The sequence below is a fragment of the Oncorhynchus clarkii genome, chromosome 18 (genome assembly GCF_045791955.1).
Source record: "Oncorhynchus clarkii lewisi isolate Uvic-CL-2024 chromosome 18, UVic_Ocla_1.0, whole genome shotgun sequence".
In the NCBI taxonomy this organism is placed as follows: Eukaryota; Metazoa; Chordata; class Actinopteri; order Salmoniformes; family Salmonidae; genus Oncorhynchus; species Oncorhynchus clarkii.
The window spans coordinates 6,673,415-6,699,368 of NC_092164.1; the positions used below are offsets into that span (position 1 = coordinate 6,673,415).

Sequence of the window (25,954 nt, forward strand, 5' to 3'; positions counted from 1 at the left end):
AAGCTGAAAAATGGCATATCCAGTATCATAACATTATATAAAGTAACCTCTGTTACTTTAGTCTTATCTGTGCACCCACCATTACTCAGCTCCATCTCTGAGGACTGGAGAGGGCTGGAACGGAAGCCTGGGTGACTTCTATTGAAGTCTTTATCGTACCAGACTGTTATTCAAATGACCATTTCCTATTTTACTGGCCTGAATCTGCTTGGTGGCTGGGAGGTGTAGTAGGTTGACAGTGGAGCTGACCTGTTAGCAGTGATTGCCCTTCATCAAGGAGATGCAGCAGGCAACTAGCAGGCAGCTGAGGCAGCTGAGCCAGAACTTGACCAAGGATGCTGGGTATTTGGGTGGGCAGCTAGCACAGAGACAGAACTGATCAGTCTGCACTGCAGCATCAACTGGGGAGATAGATGCTGGGTAACCAAGGAGTGGTCATCCTAATATATGTAATCTTGTCAAATAAGTTAAATAGGTTTATCAAGAATGGCTAGCTTATTTCAGAGCATTTGTGGTTGTTTCCTCAACAATCTCTGGCCACGAAACAGCCAACAATGTTGTTTTACCTCCTGGCCAGCAGAGGGCAATACCACGTTCTCCTCCCTTCAAATTGTCCATTGTTAGATTCTACATCGGTGGTCTTTACTAAATCTGTCAGAGGTCTCCCGTGTGCTTTACACCGGGTACAGAGTTTAACAGTCCAGTTAAACATTTATGCAGGTAAGCACCATAAATTATGATTTGTCTGTTGGCATATTAGTAACGTTAATTGTAGCTAGCTCAGAGCAGTCTGGTTTGACTTTTGGAAGCTTTGTTTGCCGTGTCTACTGCACAAGTTAGCTATCTATTCGGTTTTGCTTGATAAATGTCTGTGTTTGCTGGCTAGCTAACGTTACCTAGCAAGCAACGATTAGCCTACTGTCTATTCTGCAGTCAGCTTTAACGTCTATTCTGTTTTTGGACTAATCATACAGTCTATGACATATGTTATAACACTGACTTTTGCTGAATTGTATTTTGCTTGCTGCTCAGAAACGTTAATCTCTCTTTCTGTTTCGCTTGCCAATGCAACGCTGTGTCGTTCATGGCGTGTAACGTTATCCTCCTGCTTTCTCTAGTCACTGATCATGAAAAGTTCAAAGGAAGCTGTGCAGACTGCTGCCAAGGAGTTCCTGCAGTTCGTGAACAAAGGAGTGTCTCCATACCACGGTCAGAAACAAGTCATATCACGTCACGGCACAATATAGGGACAAAGAGAAATACTGTAAATCCAGTGTCAACACTAAATACATTTTTGATCAAAAACATGGAACATTGGGAGACTGACTACCTTCCATGGACATTGACATGGGATAGATATCTTGCAGGAAAATGTCCTCTTTCTGAGCCTGTACTGATGCCAGTTTTATTGTGCAGCCTACCTTTGCACTCTGATCCATGTACAGTCCATTCACACTATCCTTGGCCTAGATCCTTCCTGAGATCTCTCAAAGCCACTATTATCCAGGGGTGCAACTTTGGTTTCAGAAGAGGGGGGGGGACAACTTTTTTTATTTTTATTTTTTTAATCAAGTCTGATAAACACTCCAAACAGCCTACCCGGCCGCCCGGAGGTGTCTGCATGGTCCTTAAGCATACCATTGCCTCATTTGGTATCACATTCCAATTATAAAACTGAGGGGGACAAAAATGCCATATCAGAATGTGGGGGGGACATGCCCGTCCCCAATGAAAATTGCACCCCTGCTGTTATCAGTCAATTAATTGATATGTCCCCTGGTTTCACAGGCTGTAACTCATAAAAGGAACGAGGTGGCTTGAAGTTAATGTCCTGCTCTTTTCACTCTGTCCTGTTTGTGAGCAGTGGTTGAAGAGTGTAAGTCCCGTCTGCTGGGGGCTGGCTTTACTGAGCTGAAGGAGACTGAGCAGTGGAACATCAAGCCTGCCAGTAAGGTCAGTCAGTACATGGAGGTTCCAGTCTACACAGCTTTATAGGGCTTCATCATATAGGGATCAGGCCTGGGTTCAAATAGTATTTGTTGTAAGTAATTGGGCGTCACTCTAAAGCGGGAAGGTGGAATAAACGAGTCAGGAGTAGGTTTCTTGATTTAACACAGTTCTCTATTGAGGGCATTTGGTCAACACAAACACTCCAACATAATCAATGAAAATCTCCCAAGGAAAAACATACATCTTCTTCTCCAGATGAAACAGGAACACAATAGGATTATCTTTAAACTACAACAAAAGTCACCGGATTGTCACCGTCTTCATGGATAGCTCTTCTGTCTCGGTGGCCATCTTCCAGAGATGGTATGGAACCAGCAGGGAGGGGGAAACTATCTCTTATAGGGGAAGGAGAATATGTAATTAGTACCGTCAGCTGTGCTTAATTGCCTCTGGTTACCTTGTCTCCCATGCCTTGTTGGGCTACTATCCGTGAGCCCAGCCTGCCCTCTGGTGGTCCTTCCACATTGTTTTCTTTCAAACTGCGCTTGATTGAGAACTAACTACTCCTCTTCTCTCAACAGTACTTTGTGACCCGTAACTACTCCTCCATCATCGCTTTTGCTGTGGGTGGACATTTCCAGCCAGGCAATGGCTTCACTATGATTGGAGCACACACAGACAGCCCCTGTCTGAGGGTAAGGATGAAATTCTACACTTGGGAAATGACTGGGCCGTGTTCATTAGGGACAAAACGTTTTGAAACAGTCAGGTAATGTCTGAACTTGTCCATTTAAGAACAAATGTTTTAGTTTTCTGTTGCAAATTGATTTGCTACGGTGTACCCTACTGAACACGACCCAGGGCTAACACCGCCAACCACTGTGGATAGTAGGTCATACTTGTATTTGGTCGCTAACTTGACACCCTTCTCTCTCTGTGTGGTTGATTCAGATTAAGCCACGGTCCAAGAAGACCAAACAGGGCTGTCTGCAGGTCGGGGTGGAGTGCTACGGAGGAGGAATCTGGAACACCTGGTTCGACCGGGATCTGACCATCGCCGGTCGTGTTATGGTCAAGGTATGGCAATGTAACCCTACCCATCTAACCCTTCATTCACAACTGAAACATTAAGGTTGGCCCATTTCTTAGGTTTCTGAACTCTCATGAACTATGTGTTGAAGTGTGTCTGGAGAATGGAGGTGTGTTTGTGAGAGGACCTTACATGGGAGTTGTTGTGTTATTGTGGTGCAGACTGGAGATAAGCTGGTCCATCGTCTGGTTCACGTGCCCCGGCCGATCATGAGGATCCCCCACCTGGCCATCCACCTCCAGAGGGACATCAACGACTCCTTCGGCCCCAACAAGGAGAACCACTTGTAAGTCCCAGGTTGCATGTCAGAAGTCTGAACTGGCTTCCTCTCCTCCATCTACACTGATCTGACGACAGGACAGGTGAAGGCAGTATGGCTGGAATTTGCTGTCACCTGTTCTGTTCTTTCACATCAGTGCAGTTGAAGGGGAGGAGACCACTATAGACTATTGAGATACACCCCTCAAGGGACCAGGAGAACAAACATGAATTGGACAGGAAAATAAGTGTTTAGTAACTGTGTGTGTGTGACAGAGTGCCCATCCTAGCCACTGCTGTACAGGAGGAGTTGGAGACTGGCTGCTGTTCCACTGGGGATGCCTGCGATGCCACCACTTTTGTAAGACTCTTAACTATCCATATCTCTCACTGTACACTCTGCAGTACCAGATAGTTATACACAGTCCAATGTACCACACACACTAATCAATCACTTGCCTTACACAACTTCAGTAGGCCTTTAGTACATTTCTCCATCTCTCTCACTCGTCCAGGCAGAGAAGCACCACCCGGCTCTGGTTAAGGTGCTGTGTTCAGAGCTGGACGTTCAGCCTGAGGCCCTGCTGGACTTTGAGCTGTGTCTGGCTGACACTCAGCCAGGGGTGAGTCTCCTCTCCTCAACACCTCCTCCCCCTCTGTTGTTAATGACATCGATAACAGATTACTGACGTGTGTCTGTGTCTGGCTGACACTCAGCCAGGAGTGAGTCTCCTCTCCTCCACCTCCACCCCCTCTGTTGTTAATGACATCGATAACAGATTACTGACGTGTGTCTGCTGCATAGGCAATTGGTGGTGTGTTTGAAGAGTTCATCTACTCCCCCCGTCTGGACAACCTCCACAGCTGCTACTGTGCCCTACAGGTGAGTCTCCTCTGTTCCAACTCAACACTCCACCTCCAGACACTAGGACCAGCCACCTCAACAACCGGTCTCCTTCTCAAAGTACATAAAGATCTGAGAGTAGGAAGCTCACATCTTTTCCTCCGGTGTGTTTGAGAGGGACGAGAGGAATCGGAACATGACTACCACCATAATGTGAACGTCCTCTTTAACCTTACCATTTATTCTCCTAACCTCTACTTCCTCTTTAACCTTAACCTTCATTCCCCTAACCTTTACCCTCTTTTCCTCTGTCCACTAGGCTCTGATGGACTCCTGCATCTCTGGAGACTCTTTGGCCACAGACCCCAACATCAGGATGGTGACTCTGTTTGACAATGAAGAGGTCGGTCCCCAAGTCCTGTGTTGGCTAAATTCCTTCTGTGTAGAGCTAGGGCTTCTCCTTCACTGGCCTATAGCTATGAACTGTAACTAGGGCCCAGGGTTTTCTGGTGGTTAGGAAAAACCCCTGGGGACATATTCACAAAGTATCTCTGATAAGGAGTGCTGATATAGGATCAGGTTCCCCCTCTGATTAATTATAATAAAAAATGTACAACTGATCCTAGATCAGCACTCCTACTCTGAGATGTTTTGTCAATATGGCCTCTGTATATCTAACTCAGGGCTCTCCAACCCTGTTCCTGGAGAGATACCCTCCTGTAGGCTTAGACTCCAACCCTGTTCCTGGTAGAGAGACCATCCTGTAGTGTAGGTTTAGACCCCAGTAGTAAAATGACTGATTTAGCCTATCACCCAGCTAATTAATAGAATCAGGTGCTCTAAATTAGGGTTGGAGTGTGAACCTACAGGAGGGTAGCTCTCCAGGAACAGGGTTGAAGTATAAACCTACAGGAGGGAACTGGTTTGGCGAACCCTAACCTAACACTTAACACTTCCCCCTATGGCCTGTAGGTGGGGTCAGAGAGCGCCCAGGGGGCAGCGTCCAACCTGACAGAGCTGATCCTGAGTCGACTGTCCTCCTCCCCCACCAACCTCACAGCCTTCCAGCAGGCGGTGCCACGCTCCTTCATGATCAGCGCCGACATGGCCCACGCCCTGCACCCCAACTACCAGTCAGTACCATACAGTAACCTGTCAATCACTCCAGTCTCTATAGTAACACTCCAATTACCAGTCAGTTTACTCCTACTCCCTATAGAAATGCCGTACTGTTAATCACTCTGTGGTTGCATCCCAATTCTACACCATTTTCCCAAAGTGTCTACTTCCTGCCATGGATCATCCCAACTATCAGTCAGGGCCTAGAACATCATCCCAACTATCAGTCAGGGTCTAGAACATCATCCCAACTACCAGTCACACTTTAGAAAAAGGGTGGAGAATCAGGACACAACCTCTGTCTCTAGTAACACCCCAACTACCAGTCAGAGGTTGTGTCCTGATTCTCCACCCTTTTTCTAAAGTGTGACTGGTAGTTGGGATGATGTTCTAGACCCTGACTGGTAGTTGGGATGTTACTAGAGACAATGTGCTGTTACTCCCCATAGAAAACATACTAACATTCACACTGTCTCTACCAGTCAGGTTCAAGAACAACATCCCAACTACCAGTCAGTGTACAGTATACCTGGGGAATAATAGTCTCATTTATATATTTATGATATATTTATATCATATTGGATATATAATTGACTGCTGTTGTACTGTTTTTGTGCCAGCTGGGACCAGAAGACAGTTTGAAAGATGTTTGCTGTGTTTATAGTTTTGATCGACTTTCATTTTCACCCTAGGGAGAAGCATGATGAAAACCACAGACCAGCCTTCCACAAGGTACAGAGCTCAAATTACCCCCTCAGCAATACGCACTGAAAACCCACATTATAACTGGTGGACATATTGTTGGAATCTTCTACAAAAAATGTCTACAATTTAGATTTAGGTAAAATAGTCATGGTGCACCTGTGTAATATTTGTGGCAGACATGCTATACATTTATGTATGTTTTCTATACAGATATCTGAAGTTGTAGTCAGTGTGATTGTCTGAATGTCCTCTCTCTCAGGGTCCTGTAGTTAAATTCAACAGTAACCAGCGCTATGCCACTACGGCTGTGACAGCCTCCATCTTGAGAGAGATCGCCAGTCGTGTTGGTGTGCCTCTTCAGGTAATTGGCGTGTGTGTGTGCGCGTGTGATTTGTTCATACATACTTGTTTTTGTGTTTGTGCTTGGTGCACTGATCGGGTTTGTGATCTTGTTTCTTAAATCCGCTCCGCAAGGAGCACATCTCCTAGCAAAGTAGTGCTGAGGTGAAGAAAGTGCAGTGGTGTAGTGGGGATTTAAACCAAGCCGTTTCTGTAGAGGGGATTTAAACCAAGCCGTGGTGTAGTGGGGATTTAAACCAAGCCGTGGTGTAGTGGGGATTTAAACCAAGCCGTGGTGTAGTGGGGATTTAAACCAAGCCGTGGTGTAGTGGGGATTTAAACCAAGCCGTGGTGTAGTGGGGATTTAAACCAAGCCGTGGTGTAGTGGGGATTTAAACCAAGCCGTGGTGTAGTGGGGATTTAAACCAAGCCGTGGTGTAGTGGGGATTTAAACCGAGCCGTTGTGTAGTGGGGATTTAAAACGAGCCGTTGTGTAGTGGGGATTTAAAACGAGCCGGTTCTGTAGTGGGGATTTAAACCAAGCCGTTTCTGTAGTGGGGATTTAAACCAAGCCGTTTCTGTAGTGGGGATTTAAACCAAGCCGTTTCTTTAAACCAAGCCGTTGTGTAGTGGGGATTTAAAACGAGCCGGTTCTGTAGTGGGGATTTAAACCGAGCCGGTTCTGTAGTGGGGATTTAAACCGAGCCGGTTCTGTAGTGGGGATTTAAACCGAGCCGGTTCTGTAGTGGGGATTTAAACCGAGCCGGTTCTGTAGTGGGGATTTAAACCGAGCCGGTTCTGTAGTGGGGATTTAAACCGAGCCGGTTCTGTAGTGGGGATTTAAACCGAGCCGGTTCTGTAGTGGGGATTTAAACCGAGCCGGTTCTGTAGTGGGGATTTAAACCGAGCCGGTTCTGTAGTGGGGATTTAAACCGAGCCGGTTCTGTAGTGGGGATTTAAACCGAGCCGGTTCTGTAGTGGGGATTTAAACCGAGCCGGTTCTGTAGTGGGGATTTAAACCGAGCCGGTTCTGTAGTGGGGATTTAAACCGAGCCGGTTCTGTAGTGGGGATTTAAACCGAGCCGGTTCTGTAGTGGGGATTTAAACCGAGCCGGTTCTGTAGTGGGGATTTAAACCGAGCCGGTTCTGTAGTGGGGATTTAAACCGAGCCGGTTCTGTAGTGGGGATTTAAACCGAGCCGGTTCTGTAGTGGGGATTTAAACCGAGCCGGTTCTGTAGTGGGGATTTAAACCGGGATTTAAACCGAGCCGGTTCTGTAGTGGGGATTTAAACCGAGCCGGTTCTGTAGTGGGGATTTAAACCGAGCCGGTTCTGTAGTGGGGGGATTTAAACCGAGCCGGTTCTGTAGTGGGGATTTAAACCGAGCCGGTTCTGTAGTGGGGATTTAAACCGAGCCGGTTCTGTAGTGGGGATTTAAACCGAGCCGGTTCTGTAGTGGGGATTTAAACCGAGCCGGTTCTGTAGTGGGGATTTAAACCGAGCCGGTTCTGTAGTGGGGATTTAAACCGAGCCGGTTCTGTAGTGGGGATTTAAACCGAGCCGGTTCTGTAGTGGGGATTTAAACCGAGCCGGTTCTGTAGTGGGGATTTAAACCGAGCCGGTTCTGTAGTGGGGATTTAAACCGAGCCGGTTCTGTAGTGGGGATTTAAACCGAGCCTTAGTGCAGTGGGGTAGGGGTTATTTTAATCCAAGTTTATGGAAGAGATGAGGGAGACTGAAATGAGAACGTCTGCCTCTTAAGAGTAGATGAAGGATGTTCCGCTCCCACAAGGGCACTTTATTCACCTCAGGGCCTGGTGAAACTTCCGCTCTGGTCCATTTCCCTCCCTGAAGTGTGCACTCATTCACCCCCATATGGACTCAGAGGAATGGACCGCTGTAAAGCCATATTTAAATAGCAGAGAGGCAGGAACGACAGTTCCAGTTCTGACTCATGTTGAGTTTCCCCACACAGCTGACATCCAATGTATGTCTGAGTGATTAATGGGCATCCATGGCACATGGAAATGTAATCAATAAATCTGAATGTAACAGTACATGTGTGTATTCTCTCCACAGATGCTTCAACTGTACCTAGTAAGCATGTGTTAATTCATTACCCTCCTGACCCTGTTTCTGTGGCCCCAGGATGTGATGGTGCGTAACGACAGCCCCTGTGGGACCACCATCGGCCCCATCCTGTCTTCACGCCTGGGGATCCCCGTGCTGGACATCGGTGCCCCCCAGCTGGCCATGCACTCCATCAGGGAGATGTGCTGCACCTCTGGAGTACTCCAGTCTACCACCCTATTCAAGGTACTGGACCCTGTACTAACCCACTCCATCAGGGAGATGTGCTGCACCTCCGGGGTGCTCCAGTCTACCAACCTATTCAAGGTACTGGACCCTGTACTAACCCACTCCATCAGGGAGATGTGCTGCACCTCCGGGGTGCTCCAGTCTACCAACCTATTCAAGGTACTGGACCCTGTACTAACCCACTCCAGGGTTGGGGTCAATTCAGGATGTACACTAAATTTCCAATTCTCTTGAATGCTTGTCAATTAGGAAAATGTGGCTTTGGAATGACCCCCTGACCCCTGACCCACTCATCACACTGATACCCTTTTCACTCTGCTGTTTCTCTATGAGCCAAACTGAGCCAAGCGGTTCTGCCTGGCCTGGGTACACATCTACTGTAGTTGCTGGACAATGTGGAAGGAAAATATCAGAGCCAGCACAGTGTGGGAACAGCATGTTAGTGTGAAAGTGGTATCAGACAGTCCGTACATTCTATGGGTCGAATTGTGTTGTAATCTGACCAGACATAGTGAACCATAATGTCTCACTATGTTGATGTATGATGATGTGTCTTCCGTCTGTTCTTACCAGGGCTTCTTTGAGCTCTTCCCCACTGTGAGAGACATGGTGACTGTGGACTAGCCTGGGGGAAGGACACAGCATGGACAGAAGGACAGACAGATGTCCTCTGGGTCTCTCTACACACGGTGTTATCTGTATACTCACATGACACACAGTGCTACAGAAGAACGTTTTGCACACATTCAGAGGCAAGGAAAGTTTCCTTCAAATTATGTTTCTGATGAACTGAAATGGTTTATAAAATAATACATTTTTAATCTACACATCCTCTCTCCTTCCCTTGTTTTTGTTCACTCACTCATTCCACACACGTATAGTCCTAAAGGCTGGACGCAATGGGCACTGCAGTGCCCCTGGACCAATTAAGTCGCTTGCTTAAAGGCACAACGGCAGATGATGCATTTCCGCACTAGATTTTCCCGTCTTGAGTTGGGATTCGAACCGGCAACCCTCTGGTTGAGGCCTGCTTCTCTAACCTCTGCCTCTGATGTTGCACTGGATCTCCAATTGAAATAAAGTGTTTGGCCCACACTCTTTAGCAAGTCTAGTATCAGTGGTGAAACAACATACAATGTTGACAAATATTCTGAACAAAAATCTAAACACAACAGTTTTACTGAGTTTACAGTTCATATAAGGAAATCAGTCAATTTACATAAATTCATTAGGCCCTAATCTATGGATTTCACAATACTGGGCACTGGTGCAGCCATGGGTGGGCCTAGGAGGGCATACGCCCACCCACTTGGGAGCTAGGCCCAGCCAATCAGAATGTGTTTTTCCCCACCAAAGGGTTTTTTTTTCAGACAGAAATACTCCTCAGTTTCATCAGCTGTCCTGGGCTGGCATGGTTACACGAGGTCGGAAGTGGCTTGTGGTAGAGAAATTAACATTCAATTCTCTGGCAACAGCGCTGTTGGACATTCCTGCAGTTAGCATGCGAATTACACGCTCCCTCAACTTGAGACATCCGTGGCATTGTGTTGTGTGACAAAACTGCACATTTTAGAGTGGCCTTTTATTGTCCCCAGCACAGGGTGCACCTGTGTAATGATCATGCTGTTTAATCAGCTTCTTGTCAGGTGGATGGATTATCTTGGCAAAGGATAAATTATCACTGACAGGAATGTAAAACAAGTGTGTGCACAATTTGAGAGAAATAAGCTTTTTGTGAGTATGGAACATTTCTGGGATCTTTTATTTCAGCTCATGAAACATGGGACCCCACTTTACATGTTGCGTTTATATTTTTCCTCAGTATATTTAGAGGAACTGAGGAATACATGGTAAAAATGACTTGGACTTTATTAATTTCGCCTAGTGGGCTATGATGCAATGGTGGGTCTCCCAAAGATTTACCAGCCATGCAGAAAGACTAACCCGTTCCTGATCCGAAGCAGCGTGCATCCCGGGATTTACACGTTTCTCGCAACACTTGCCGTCTCACTCACAGCTGGTGCGCTTCTGCTGCCGAAAATCCACGTCCTTCCTTTGGAGTCGGAGTGGATGTGCGACATTAGAAAGTCCCTCCGATAGTTGACACGGATCATGAGGGTTTAAAACGCACCGCTGAACAGCTCTGTCTGTCTTGGGGAAAACCATGGGATCTCAGCGACTATGGAGCGTGTTATGTGTGATGGCGGTGTGCTATCAGACGGGGATGTCAAGCAGATACGGTAAGGGAGAAAAATGAACTGAGTCACTCAGAGGCAGGTAACAGGTCTACATACACAGCCATTTAGAAATCTCAACCAAGGCAATAGCGTATAGTGAATAAATCAATTCAATATATTGACGGGGTCCATGAGCCATATTCTGCTACTTACTTCAAACTGGATTTGCCAGAATAGCAACTAAGAATATAGCCACATATGCTCAATTATTTTAGTATCATTCACCGTACTGTTTTGCTTTTCTGTGCATTGTAGCATAGTGTTATAAACAATGTGAATTTACTTATACATTACAAATGTTAAGAAATTGAGAGATTCAGATGTGATTCAACATATTTTCTGGATGTCAGTTATGTTTGTTTAGGCTATTGGAGACTATGTAGGCTGAATCTACAATTGCTTCACAATACACTTGGTTTGATTAGTGACTTGAGGCTGTCGACTTCTGCTTGGATTGAATGATGGGTTTTGCGAAAACAGCGTCAGGCATGATTCATCATAGCTCCTCTCCGCAATAATAGTGGAGCAAGGACCAGTAATAGCCTGCTGTGCCCCACGCTTTGGCTCGGCGCGCTCAATAAAAACAAAACTGTTTGAGAGCGAGGGAGAGCGTTTCTTCACGTCATTCAAAAGTCAGAAGATTAGGGTTTGGTTTTTGTGTCGGCTACTGGTCTGGTGTTTTTGCTTTTGTGGATGACGATGTCATTTTGATTTGGGTAAAATGCACTGCGCTAAGTTTAAACAACATGCACTTGGCTATTGATGCAATGTCAACCCAATGCAAGGAAATTGAATGACAACCTAGGCAACCACTGTCATAGGTTTACCAAGGCCCATTCTGTAATACTGCGATTGCAACCACCCACTTGCTTACCACACATGACCTCACGCCCTCCAGGCTGGTTAGTAGTTCAATTACTAAAGTTGGATCCTGTTCTCATGTAGCCATCCTACTGCTGGCAGTTTATCAATGCAGGCTGCAGCCAATCCTACCACCTCGAACTGTACATCAATAGCGCCTGCGCGCTCATTTCAGTACCATGGACAGTGCATACATACTCTCTACGTCAATGGCATGTGCGTTGGTTATAGCCAGTCATTTTAGAACCATGGACAGACGGCAGACTCAGCACTGATGGTTCAGAACAGTGCGCTTGTTTTCTGTGTCGATGGCCGCTTGACATTTCGGTGCTGTAGGGCAGGCTAAACCTGTGCTGTGGAGGCAGACAGGCAGGCACACACACTGACCTTAACTCAGTTCTGGTGAGATGTAGACCTGACTACTGTTAGTTCATCACACTAGGGGAAAATGTATTACTTTGCCTCCTTGATTTCCAGCTGTTCGACACGGTTGGTTATCTTGTAATGCGGTTATTGCTTACTTACCGTGTGTGTCAATCTGAGGAGAATTATACCATGTCTAACTTGCTATGACTGCCTTCCTTTTGACATGCCGGTTTGTGGAGTTATCAGAAGTGAAACAGTAGGCCTAACATTGTGCAGGTAACTAATAAACCAATAGTAGCGTACCCCATCGCTGTGACTCACCACCACGACTGTAGTCACTACCTGAAGGATCCTTCATTCATATGGCTTCACCCCATGTGAATAAACAGGAATGAGTGAGAACTGCATACATTCTAATGTATTTGGAGATTTTGTTGGATGGCCAGACCAATTTACTGAGCATGTTTAAGGCACAACACTAACAAAGCTGAAGAGGCATACACACGTGTATGTATCAAGTATAACTCACCTATTCTGATGGTTATGAATCACATAATGATAGTCTTTAAATCTGGTGGTACTGATGGTTATGAATCACATAATGATAGTCTTTAAATCTGGTGGTACTGATGGTTATGAATCACATAATGATAGTCTTTAAATCTGGTGGTACTGATGGTTATGAATCACATAATGATAGTCTTTAAATCTGGTGGTACTGATGGTTATGAATCACATAATGATAGTCTTTAAATCTGGTGGTACTGATGGTTATGAATCACATAATGATAGTCTTTAAATCTGGTGGTACTGATGGTTATGAATCACATAATGATAGTCTTTAAATCTGGTGGTACTGATGGTTATGAATCACATAATGATAGTCTTTAAATCTGGTGGTACTGATGGTTATGAATCACATAATGATAGTCTTTAAATCTGGTGGTACTGATGGTTATGAATCACATAATGCTAGTCTTTAAATCTGGTGGTACTGATGGTTATGAATCACATAATGCTAGTCTTTAAATCTGGTGGTACTGATGGTTATGAATCACATAATGATAGTCTTTAAATCCAGTGGTACTGATGGTTATGAATCAGATTATAACAGTCTTTAAATCCAGTGGTACTGATGGTTATGAATCACAATATGGTACTTGTTAGATCTGGTGGGGTGTTACATTTCTCAGGTTGTCAAACAATGAGAGGTGAGACACAGGTGGTGTGTGACTTCAGCCCATAGCATCACCTGTCATGGCCATCTGTCTATATGCACCTCGGAGGACAAAAACAAGTCTGTTTTCTGAAGATTAAAAGGGCCATCCGCAGTTGAAACAATAACAAAGAGGGCTCCCCACCACCGTTTTGATAAAAAGTTGAGGGATGGGGTGGCTGGAGAAATGGAACCACTCTTAAATTCTGCACATCACTTATATACAAATTATAGTTTTAACCATCTTTTGAGGCTATACAGTGTTTGTTTACATTCACATTGGAGTAAATCAAGCTTATCATGTTGGATTCTAATGGGGTACAACATTCTCATGAGGCATTTCTAAGTTTAAGATTACCCCTTTAAATCTGTAAAATCTAAGGTGCATCCCAAATGGCACCCTATTCCCTATATAGTGCACTACTTTAGACCAGAGCCCTATTCCCTATATAGTGCACTACTTTAGACCAGAGCCCTATTCCCTATATAGTGCACTACTTTAGACCAGAGCCCTATTCCCTATATAGTGCACTACTTTAGACCAGAGCCCTATTCCCTATATAGTGCACTACTTTAGACCAGAGCCCTATTCCCTATATAGTGCACTACTTTAGACCAGAGCCCTATTCCCTATATAGTGCACTACTTTAGACCAGAGCCCTATTCCCTATATAGTGCACTACTTTAGACCAGAGCCCTATTCCCTATATAGTGCACTACTTTAGACCAGAGCCCTATTCCCTATATAGTGCACTACTTTAGACCAGAGCCCTATTCCCTATATAGTGCACTACTTTAGACCAGAGCCCTATTCCCTATATAGTGCACTACTTTAGACCAGAGCCCTATTCCCTATATAGTGCACTACTTTAGACCAGAGCCCTATTCCCTATATAGTGCACTACTTTAGACCAGAGCCCTATTCCCTATATAGTGCACTACTTTAGACCAAGGCCCTATTCCCTATATAGTGCACTACTTTAGACCAGGGCTCTATTCCCTATATAGTGCACTACTTTAGACCAGGGCCCTATTCCCTATATAGTGCACTACTTTAGACCAGGGCCCTATTCCCTATATAGTGCACTACTTTTGACCAAGGCCCGTAGGGAACAGGGTACAATTTGAGATTCAGACTCTTATCTGAAGCTATAAAAGATAATTCAAATGGACAAAGCCTCACCAGACTCACCATTATTCAACTCAACATGTCGTGTCTGTCATCACTCTATCCCTGTACTTATAGCCCATTACTTTATTGTCATTTCAGATATGAAAGGATATGATTGTAGTTGCAGTAACATATTAAAAATAGCCCTTGTGTCGTAGAGTGCTCCCCCACTTCCTCTGTCCAGGCCCTGACTCCCAGTGGTACAGATCTGCTATCTTAATTTGATCACTGTTGTTGCAGAGATGTATCCTGCAAATTTTAGTGTATTCAAGGTTTTAAAAGGCTTCTAAAGTATGTAATACCCACCTGATTTGCACCAACGGAAAATGTATCAACCCCTACAAAAATGTCCATTAATTATAATCCACATAATAATTCCAATTTCATTTTCCTGCTATGAGAAGCAGGGTCAAATTAAGTAGGCTGTAGGCTGAGAGAGAGTTTGAGGGGGGATAGAGAGAGAGAGCGTTTGAGAGGGGGAGAGAGAGTTTGAGAGGGGGATAGAGAGAGAGTTTGAGAGGGGGATAGAGAGAGAGTTTGAGAGGGGGATAGAGAGAGAGCTTGAAGGGGAGAGAGAGAGAGTTTGAAGTGGAGAGAGAGTTTGAGGGGGAGAGAGAGTTTGAGAGAGAGAGAGAGTGAGTTTGAGGCAGAGAGAGTTTGAGGGGGAGAGAGAGTTTGAGAGTTTGAGGGGGAGAGAGAGAGAGTTTGAAGGGGAGAGAGAGTTTGAGAGTTTGAGGGGGAGAGGGAGAAAGAGTTTGAGGGGGAGATTAGGGGAAGGGAGATGGAGGAAAACAAACTCAGATCATCGTGGAGAAAGATCAGGAAACACCCAGTCATGTGACTGAGTTTAACTATGGGATTGAATTCATAAAGTGTGTGTGGGGTGGAAACATCCAAGGTGATAATTATGTCCATGCTGTTTGGAACTCCTTTGTTTATGGAGCTCTGACTCATGCATGTATACAGCACAATGCAGCAAATGTTGCCATGATACAGTCCTGTGCTAATTATTGACTGCTGTAATAGCTTTTATTGACTGTTGTGGGATACACATAATCAGCTTACAGTACATGCCTCTTCCTCAGAAAGAACCTAGAATCCCGATAAATTTGTGTGTGTTGCATCTCTCCCTCATATTTCTGAACAGCTGAAATAACAAAAAAAACAGCCCAGAGAATTACGCCACGCAGTTTGAAATTACTGTTGCTATGATACTTACAACCCAGGTCACTTCACTTTATTGGTCTTATTTCACATCTTGAGTTTCTTGAGGTAGAACACAATGGACAATGCCATAGATGACATCACAAGGTCACACCAACTGATCGAATGCAAAATACGTGATACAACACAGTGCTGTACAACAGTTAAGAATAGGCCTAGAATGCAGGGCCAAAGTATATTCTCTTAGATGTAAGATACAGCAATACTCATTACTAGAACAAGAGATGTACTATGACCTAGCCCCCTGGGATTGATAGTCTGTATTTCTGCATGCGGTTGATTGATTGACATGCTCTTGGGGCTCGGGGGCAGTGCACTAGTGATTTGTCCAGTCTGTGATGGACTCTAGCTTGGGAACAATCTCCCCTGCTTCTGCTGCAGACAGACGAGAGAGGGATGGACAGAGGAAGAGAGAGAGGAGTGTGAAGAAAGGGAGGGATACAGCGTGTATTAGTCATCATATCGCAGATATATCCAGACATGGATTCAAATAGTATCTGACTTCTTTCAAATACTTTGATTGTGCCTGCCTGAGGTGGCAGATGGACGGGGCTTGGACCGTTGCGACTATTCCATTGGTTCCGTTGCTCGGCGCCAGGCAAACTCAATCAAATGCAGCTAAAGTATTTGAAAGACAACTAATACTGTTTCTGGTGCACGGAAAGACATGCTCTGTTTTCTCGTCTATGTTTCTTCTTGTCTTGTCTGTGATCTTGTCTTTGTGTCTGGGGAATCGTATTGTTTCCCCCACAGAGAGACAGCCCTCTAGGCCAGTCTGTCTCCCGCTTCTGTTTTTGTAATACAGTACACACATAATCATGAATGCAAACTCACTCACATACGCACACACACACAACACACTCAGTGTGTACAGCCGTGTTGTGTCACATCTGGCCGTGTTTCCTCCCCAAGCAGACTGGAGCTCTGTAAAGGTCACCCATTACCTCCTTTATATATATATATATACACACACACACAGTCTGCTACATACATACATACATACATACATACATACATACACACAGACACACAGACACACAGTCTGCCATCCAACACAACCCCCTGCTCTCTCTCAATTCAATGGGCTTTATTGGCATGGGAAACATATGTTTACATTGCCAAAGCAAGTGAAGTAAAAAATTAACAGTAAACATTACACTCACAAAAGTTCCATAGGAATAGAGACATTTCAAATGTCATTTTATGGCTTTATACAGTTTAGTAATGATGTGCAAATTGTTAAAGTATACAAGGGAAAATAAATAAACATAAATATGGGTTGTATTTACAATTGTGTTTGTTCTTCACTGGTTGCCCTTTTCTTGTGGTAACAGGTCACAAACACTGCTGCTGTGATGTGATGGCACACTGTAGTATTTCACCCAGTAGATATGGGAGTTTATCAGAATGTGGATTCTTGGTGGGTCTGTGTAATCTGAGGAATATACAGAGCATTCGGAAAGTCTTCAGACCACAAACCTTTTCCACATGTTGTGACGTTCAGCCTTATTCTAGTATATATATGTATATGTATATGTATATGTATATGTATATATGTATGTATGTGTATATGTATATGTATATATGTGTATGTATGTATGTATATATATATGTATATATATATATATGTATATATGTATGTATGTATGTATATGTGTATATATATATGTATATGTGTATATATATATGTATATGTGTGTATATATGTATATGTATATGTATATATGTATATGTATATATGTATATATGTATATGTATATATGTATATGTATATATGTATATGTATATATGTATATATGTATATGTATATATGTATATGTATATATGTATATATATATGTGTGTATATGTATATATGTATGTATGTATATGTATATATATATATGTATACATGTATATGTGTATATATATGTATATGTATATGTATATGTGTATATATGTATATGTATATGTGTATATGTATATATGTATATGTATATGTATATGTATATGTGTATATGTATATGTGTATATGTATATGTATATGTATATATGTATATGTATATATGTATATATGTATATGTATATATGTATATATGTATATGTATATATGTGTATGTGTATATATATATATATATATATATATATATATATATATATATATATGTGTATGTATATATGTGTATGTGTATATATATATATATATATATATATATATATGTATGTATGTATGTATGTATGTGTATATATATATATATGTATGTATGTATGTATGTATGTATGTGTATATATATATATATGTATGTATGTATGTATGTATGTATATATATGTATGTATGTGTATATATATATATATATATATATATATATATATATATATGTATGTTAAATCCCCCCCTCATCAATCTACACACAATACCCCATAATGACAAAGCAAAAACAGGTTTGTAGAATTTTTTGCAAATGTATTAAAAATAAACAACTGAAATATCACATTTGCATAAGTATTCAGACCCTTTACTCAGTACTTTGTAAAAGCACCTTTGACGGCGATTACAGCCTTGAGTCTTGGATATGACGCTACAAGCTTGTATTTGGAGAGTTTCTCCCATTCTTCTCTGCATATCGTCTCAAGCTCTGTCAGGTTGGATGGGGAGCGTCGCTACACAGCTATTTTCAGGTCTCTTGGGAGGTGTTCAATAGGTTTCAAGTCCGGCCTCTGGCTGGGCCACTCAAGTCCATTCAGAGACTTGTCCCGAAGACACCCTTGCGTTGTCTTGGCTGTGTGCTTAGGGTCGTTGTCCTGTTGGAAGGGGAACCTTCACCCCAGTCTGAGGTCCTGAGCACTCTGGTGCAGGTTTTCATTAGGGATCTCTCTGTACATTGCTCTGTTCGTCTTTCCCTCAATCCTGACTAGTCTCCCAGTCCCTACCGTTGAAAAACATCCCCACAGCATGATGCTGCCAACACAACGCATTACCATAGGGATGGTGCCAGGTTTCCTCCAGACGTGACGCTTGGCATTCAGGCCAAATAGTTCAATTTTGCTTTCACCAGACCAGAGAATCTGTTTTCTCATGGTCTGAGAGTACTTTAGGTGCCTTTTGGAATAAATGCCTGATTGGTGGAGTGCTGCAGAGATAGTTGTCCTTCTGGAAGGTTCTCCCATCTCCACAGAGGAACTCTGGAGCTCTATCAGAGTGACCATCGGGTTCTTAGTCACCTTCCTGACCAAGGCACTTCTCCCCCGATTGTTCAGTTTCGCCCGGGCAGCCAGCTCTAAGAAGAGTCTTGGTTGTTCCAAACTTCTGCCATTTAAGAAAGATGGAGGCCACTGTGTTCTTGGGGACCTTCAATGCTGCAGAAATAGTTTGGTATCCTTCCCCAGATCTGTGCCTCGACACAATCCTGTCTCAGAGCTCTACGGGCAATTCCTTTGACCTCATGGTTTGGTTTTTGCTCTGACATGTACTGTCAACTGTTGGACCCTATATAGACAGGTGTGTGCCTTTCCAAATCATGTCCAATCAATTTAAGTTTAGCACAGGTGGATTCCAATCAAGTTGTAGAAACATCTCAAGGATGATCAATGGAAACATAGCAAAGGGTCTGAATACTTATTTAAATAAGGTATTTATGTTTTTTAAAATCTTTAATACATTTTCAAAAATGTCTAAAAACCTATTTTTGCTGTGTCATTATGGAGTATTGTGTGTAGATTGGTGAGGAAAATGCTTTATTTAATCCAGTTTAGAATAAGGCTGTAATCTAACAAAATGTGGAACAAGTCAAGGGGTCAATACTTTCCTAATGCCCTGTGTGTGTCTCTACTATGGTCATACATTTAGCAGGAGGTTAGGAAGTGCAGCGCAGTTTCCACCTCATTTTGTGGGGCAGTGTGCACATAGTCTTCTACGGCGACCTTTCTCAATAGTCGGTCACAGTGGTCAGGTATTCTGCCACTGTGTATTCTCTGTTAGGGCCAAATAGCATTCTAGTTTGCTTCGTTTTTTTGTTAATTCTTTCCTATGTGTCAAGTAATTATCTTTTTGTTTTCTCATGATTTGGTTGGGTCTAATTATGCTGCTGTCCTGGGGCTTTGTTTGTGTTTGTGAACAGAGCCCCGGGACCAGCTTGCTTAGTGTCCTCAGCTTGCTTAGGGTTCATCCATCCATCCGCCAGGTTCATCCATCTGTAGGTGATGGCTTTGTTATGGAAGTTTGGGAATCGCTTATTTTTAGGTGGTTGTAGAATTTTATGGCTCTTAAATTCTCTCTCTCTCGCTCTCTCATTTCCCTCCCCCAGTTTAATTCAAGGGTACATTATTGTCATGACATATTGTCAATTGCCAGAAAATCTGAAATAATAGAAAATCTCTCTCTCCCTTCCTCCTCTGTCTCTTCCTCCCTCTCTATCTCTCTCTGTTCTTCCCCTCCATCTTTCTCTCTTTCTTTTCCTCTCTCTCTCTCTCTTTCTCCTCCCCCTCTCCATGTGCTTCTCAGGCTGTCTGTTTGAGAAGAAGCTCTGCCCCAGAGACCAGCCATGCTCAGATGGTCAGTATGACATAACACCATCTCTCTATCTAACCCATCTTCTTCACGTTGTCTCACTATACAATCCTCTCTCTGTCACCAGACACTCCAGGAGGTGTTGGCAGTTCTTTAATAAGACAGGGGTGTCAAATTCTTAGTCCTCGTGCGCCAAAGTCTCTTCCTGTTTCCATTTCAGCTGTTACTGATTGGCTGGAGGCTACACAAATGTCCAATCAGTCTGTGGTCTAGACCTGGGAAATCAGGTGTTTAGCCTCCAGCCAATCAGTAACAGTAATTTATCAATAAATTGAAACGGAAACAGGAAGAGACTTTGACGCTTGACAAAGATTTTTTATTATGTTGACAAGATGGTCGAGTGACTTCTCTAATAATGGAAATACATGTCCTCAAAGATGGAAGGCAGGCAGGAGGAGTCGAGATCAGCTATTTGTATTTATTATGGATCCCCATTAGCTGCTGCCAAAGCACCAGCTACTCTTCCTGGGGTCCAGCAAAATTAAGGCAGTTTATACAGTTTTAAAACGTTACAATACATTCACAGATTACACAACACACTGTGTGCCCTCAGGTCCCTACTCCACCACTAACACATATCTACAATACTAATTCCATGTGTATGCGTGCGTGCGTGCTAATGTTTGTGTTGCTTCACAGTCCCCGCTGTTCCATAAGTTGTTTTTTAATCTGTTTTTAAAATGTAATTTTACTTCTGGCGTCAGTTACTTGATGTGGAATAGAATTCCATGTAGTCATGGATCTATGTAGTACTGTGTGCCTCCCATAGTCTGTTCTGGACTTGGGGACTGTGACGGGACCTCTTGTGGCATGTCTTGTGGGGTGTGCATGGGTGTCCGAGCTGTATGCCAGTAGTTTAGACAGACAGCTCGGTGCATTCAACATGTCAATACCACTCATAAATAAAAGTAGGGATGAAGTCAATCTCTCCTCCACTTTCAGCCAGGAGAGATTGACATGCATATTATTAATGTTAGCTCTCTGTGTGCATCCAAGGGCCAGCTGTGCTGCCCTGTTCTGAGCCAATTGCAATTTTCTGAAGTCCTTTTTTGTGGCTCCTGACCACACTACTGAACCGTAGTCAAGGTGCGACAAAACTAGCGCCTGTAGGACCTGCCTTGTTGATAGTGTTGTTATGAAGGTAGAAACTAGGGCCTGTAGGACCTGCCTTGTTGATAGTGCTGTGAAGAAGGCAGAGCAGTGCTTTATTATGGACAGACTTCTCCCCATCTTAGCTACTACTGCATCAATATGTTTTGACCATGACAGTTTACAATCTAGTGTTTCTCCAAGCAGTTTAGTCATCTTAACTTGCTCAATTTCCACATTATTTATTACAATATTTAGTTGAGGTTTAGGGTTTAGTGAGGGTTTTGTTCCAAATACAATGCTTTTAGTTTTAGAAATATTTAGGGCTAACTTATTCCTTGCCACACACTCTGAAACTAACTGCAGCTCTTTGTTGAGTGTTGCAGTCATTTCAGTCGCTGTAGTAGCTGACGTGTATAGTGTTGAGTCATCCGCATACATAGAAACTCTGGCTTTACTCAAAGTCAGTGGCATGTCATTAGTAAAAATTGAAAATGGCAAGGGGCCTAAACAGCTACCCTGGGGAATTCCTGATTATAAACTATATTTGATAGGCTTCCATTAAAGAACACCCTCCGTGTTATGTTAGACAAGTAACTCTTTAACCATATTATAGCAGGGGGTGTAAAGCCATAACACAATAATGTCAAAAGCTGCACTGAAGTCCAACAAGACAGCCCCCACAATCATTTTATCATCAATTTCTCTCAGCCAATCATCAGTCATTTGTGTAAGGTGGCACTATTCTAGCCAATCAGAGGACAGATACGCTTGTGAACAACAGGCAAAACTCCATATCAAGTTGCCAAAATGCTACACGCGTCCACTTATGTCAGTTCATTCATAACAACCTAACCATTACGAAACCTCTATTCGATCGAATAAGCCTCACGTAGCAAATTAGCAATAAAAAAGGTTGTTGACCAAATTCGACACTCATTGATCTCCACACAAAAATTCCTCACTTCCTGGTTTTATTTTCTTGGACAGACTTTGGGTGGAGTAAACCCTCTCTCTTCGCCTCTTCCTCTCTGCGTTGGAGGACTAGAGTTTGACACCCTGTATTAAAACAAACAGTCCGCTAAGTGTAAAACCTACAGCACACACTGAACCCTGTATCTCTTTCCTTCCCCCCTCGTCCGTTATGTCTTCCCTCCTTCATTCACCCCCCTTGTCTCATCCCTCCTTCATTCACTACTACTACATTATTCATACTCAATTAACTCAATGGCAGTTGTCATGTGTTTCCTGATGTTTGTCTACAGAACTGCATGTGTGCAAATGTGTTTGCAAGTGTGTGTGAGCGTGTGTGCCTTCATGTACGATGAGGCACACTCTGAGCATCAGTGTGTAAACACACGGCCTCTCTCCGTCAACCTGCTCTTAACCCATCACGTCTCTTTCCCACCGTTTCCATGGTAACAGTGACATCACCCGGGTGACGGCAGTGTCTCTCCCCCATGTGTATGTTAGAGAGAGAGAATGGGTGAGAGAGAGAATAGAGCTGGGCGATGACTCATCGAGACCCACTCGCACATCTACAAACACACAAACATCACCATAGTACATCACCATAGTACATCACCATAGTACATCACCATAGTACATCTCCATAGTACATCACCATAGTACATCACCATAGTACATCTCCATAGTACATCACCATAGTACATCTCCATAGTACATCATCATAGTACATCTCCATAGTACATCACCATAGTACATCACCATAGTACATCACCATAGTACATCTCCATAGTACATCACCATAGTACATCACCATAGTACATCACCATAGTACATCACCATAGTACATCACCATAGTACATCACCATAGTACATCACCATAGTACATCACCATAGTACATCTCCATAGTACATCACCATAGTACATCACCATAGTACATCACCATAGTACATCTCCATAGTACATCACCATAGTACATCTCCATAGTACATCACCATAGTACATCACCATAGTACATCACCATAGTACATCTCCATAGTACATCTCCATAGTACATCACCATAGTACATCACCATAGTACACCACCATAGTACATCACCATAGTACATCACCATAGTACATCACCATAGTACACCACCATAGTACATCTCCATAGTACACCACCATAGTACACCACCATAGTACACCACCATAGTACACCACCATAGTACATCACCATAGTACACCACCATAGTACATCTCCATAGTACACCACCATAGTACATCACCATAGTACACCACCATAGTACATCACCATAGTACATCACCATAGTACATCACCATAGTACATCACCATAGTACATCTCCATAGTACACCACCATAGTACATCACCATAGTACATCTCCATAGTACATCTCCATAGTACATCACCATAGTACACCACCATAGTACACCACCATAGTACACCACCATAGTACACCACCATAGTTGTGTGCGCGTGCATATGTGTTTATGTGCATGCGTGTGTGTGTTCTCTGTGTTCTCTGCTTTGTATATGTGTCTGCTGCCCCAGCAGGAGAGGGTTCTGATGTGTTCTGATGGGTTCTGCTGTGTTCTCTATATTCTGTAGGTTGGCTGTTTGGCCAGTCTCTGCTGCCCCAGCAGGAGAGGGTTCTGATGTGTTCTGCTGTGTTCTCTATATTCTGTAGGTTGGCTGTTTGGCCAGTCTCTGCTGCCCCAGCAGGAGAGGGTTCTGATGTGTTCTGATGTGTTCTCTATATTCTGTAGGTTGGCTGTTTGGCCAGTCTCTGCTGCCCCAGCAGGAGAGGGTTCTGATGGGTTCTGCTGTGTTCTCTATATTCTGTAGGTTGGCTGTTTGGCCAGTCTCTGCTGCCCCAGCAGGAGAGGGTTCTGATGTGTTCTGATGTGTTCTGCTGTTTTCTCTATATTCTGTAGATGGGCTGTTTGGCCAATGTCTGCTGCCCCAGCAGGAAATGGTTCTGTATGAGGTGTCAGTGCCTGTGCTGCACAGACTACAGGAGGTGCTCAAGGAACTGATGATGCAAGGTAATTAAAGTCACACACACATGTACACACACACACACATAGCCACATATAGACATATCCGTACTCCATGCATACTCACTAACCCATTCGCAAAAAGGTTGTTAGGTTCAGAGTGTGGTTGTAAAAGTGAACTGTTACCTTAGTGATGGTAAAGATCATGAACAGATAATCAGGTCTCATCTGCTACCACGGCAACAGGGCTGAGGGCTCTATAAGGTCACACTCCTCAAGTTACCAGGTTACATCTATGACTACTGTGATTGACATCTGTATCGGCCTATGGCTGTGCAGGATTGTCCTGGCAGGATGACATCACCCAGTACGTCATTCGCAAGGAGCTGAGCCGTGTTTCACTGACCCGCCCCCTGTCTGGACGTCATGACAACCCCTCGTCTCAGTGAGTCTCCTGCTCTGTTGACTATAATTAAAAGCAGATCTATAATTACATCTGTTCTATTTGTCTGCAGATTTCCACAGGAAGGTCTGTGACTCAATGGGGGAATTGTTTTGTAATAGCAGCCAGGAAAGGTTATGAGATTAGGAAGAGACCTTTAGAAAGCCCCAGAACCAGATCTTTGAGTTTAGAGAAGAGATGTTTAAAATCCAGTCCACGAGGAACAGGCCACAGCCTCTGCGTCTCTCTCTTCCACTGGTAGTTGATTGATTGGTTGGTTTTATTTGTCAGTTAAAAACGTATACACACAGTACATGTATATATCTTTAAACGTGGTTGGAATAGCACAATTCATTCAGATACTTATTTCCATTGAGGTCCCATTGATGAGTGACCTAAGCAGACAGTCAGTCACTGTCACTGAGCATCTGACATAGAGAACAAGTAGACTAAGTCACACTTAAATGTTGTTAGAGAAAGTGGCCCTCAGAGGACTGTGGTCAAATACTCCTGCAGTAGAGGGAAGCCATCCTCAGAGGACTGTGGTCAAATACTCCTGCAGTAGAGGGAAGCCATCCTCAGAGGACTGGAGTCACATACTCCTGCAGTAGAGGGAAGCCATCATCAGAGGACTGTGGTCAAATACTCCTGCAGTAGAGGGAAGCCATCATCAGAGGACTAGAGTCACATACTCCTGCAGTAGAGGGAAGCCATCCTCAGAGGACTGTGGTCAAATACTCCTGCAGTAGAGGGAAGCCATCCTCAGAGGACTGTGGTCAAATACTCCTGCAGTAGAGGGAAGCCATCCTCAGAAGACTGTGGTCAAATACTCCTGCAGTAGAGGGAAGCCATCCTCAGAAGACTGTGGTCAAATACTCCTGCAGTAGAGGGAAGCCATCCTCAGAAGACTGTGGTCAAATACTCCTGCAGTAGAGGGAAGCCATCCTCAGAGGACTGGAGTCACATACTCCTGCAGTAGAGGGAAGCCATCCTCAGAGGACTGGAGTCAAATACTCCTGCAGTAGAGGGAAGCCATCCTCAGAGGACTGGAGTCAAATACTCCTGCAGTAGAGGGAAGCCATCATCAGAGGACTGTGGTCAAATACTCCTGCAGTAGAGGGAAGCCATCATCAGAGGACTGTGGTCAAATACTCCTGCATTAGATGGAAGCCATTTTTAGACAGGTGCAGGATGACTTGGAAGTTGAGTTCT

The 25,954-nt window shown here is 43.7% G+C and overlaps 2 protein-coding genes across 3 annotated transcripts in view; both read left to right on the forward strand.

Moving 5' to 3' along the window:
• The first annotated feature begins 607 nt into the window (after positions 1-607).
• On the forward strand, positions 608-9,451 carry LOC139372421 (aspartyl aminopeptidase-like). Its single transcript, XM_071112132.1, has 15 exons — positions 608-720; positions 1,119-1,209; positions 1,865-1,953; positions 2,532-2,645; positions 2,902-3,027; positions 3,202-3,326; positions 3,575-3,659; positions 3,814-3,921; positions 4,104-4,181; positions 4,462-4,545; positions 5,115-5,275; positions 5,954-5,993; positions 6,226-6,327; positions 8,454-8,621; positions 9,198-9,451. The coding sequence occupies exons 1-15, from the start codon at positions 715-717 to the stop codon at positions 9,246-9,248; spliced, it is 1,428 nt and encodes a 475-aa protein (XP_070968233.1). The 5' UTR covers positions 608-714; the 3' UTR covers positions 9,249-9,451.
• A 1,236-nt stretch (positions 9,452-10,687) lies between these two features.
• Positions 10,688-25,954, forward strand: part of LOC139372931 (receptor-type tyrosine-protein phosphatase-like N) — a 41,661-nt gene continuing 26,394 nt past the window's right edge. Inside the window, exons 1-4 of one of the 2 annotated variants that reach the window (XM_071112805.1) lie at positions 10,688-10,864; positions 20,180-20,230; positions 24,238-24,348; positions 24,640-24,745. In XM_071112805.1, coding sequence (XP_070968906.1) covers positions 10,789-10,864; positions 20,180-20,230; positions 24,238-24,348; positions 24,640-24,745 — 344 coding nt within the window. In that variant the 5' untranslated portion in view covers positions 10,688-10,788. The remainder of the gene's footprint in view (positions 10,865-20,179; positions 20,231-24,237; positions 24,349-24,639; positions 24,746-25,954) is intronic. The other variant, XM_071112804.1, reaches the window with a different exon arrangement.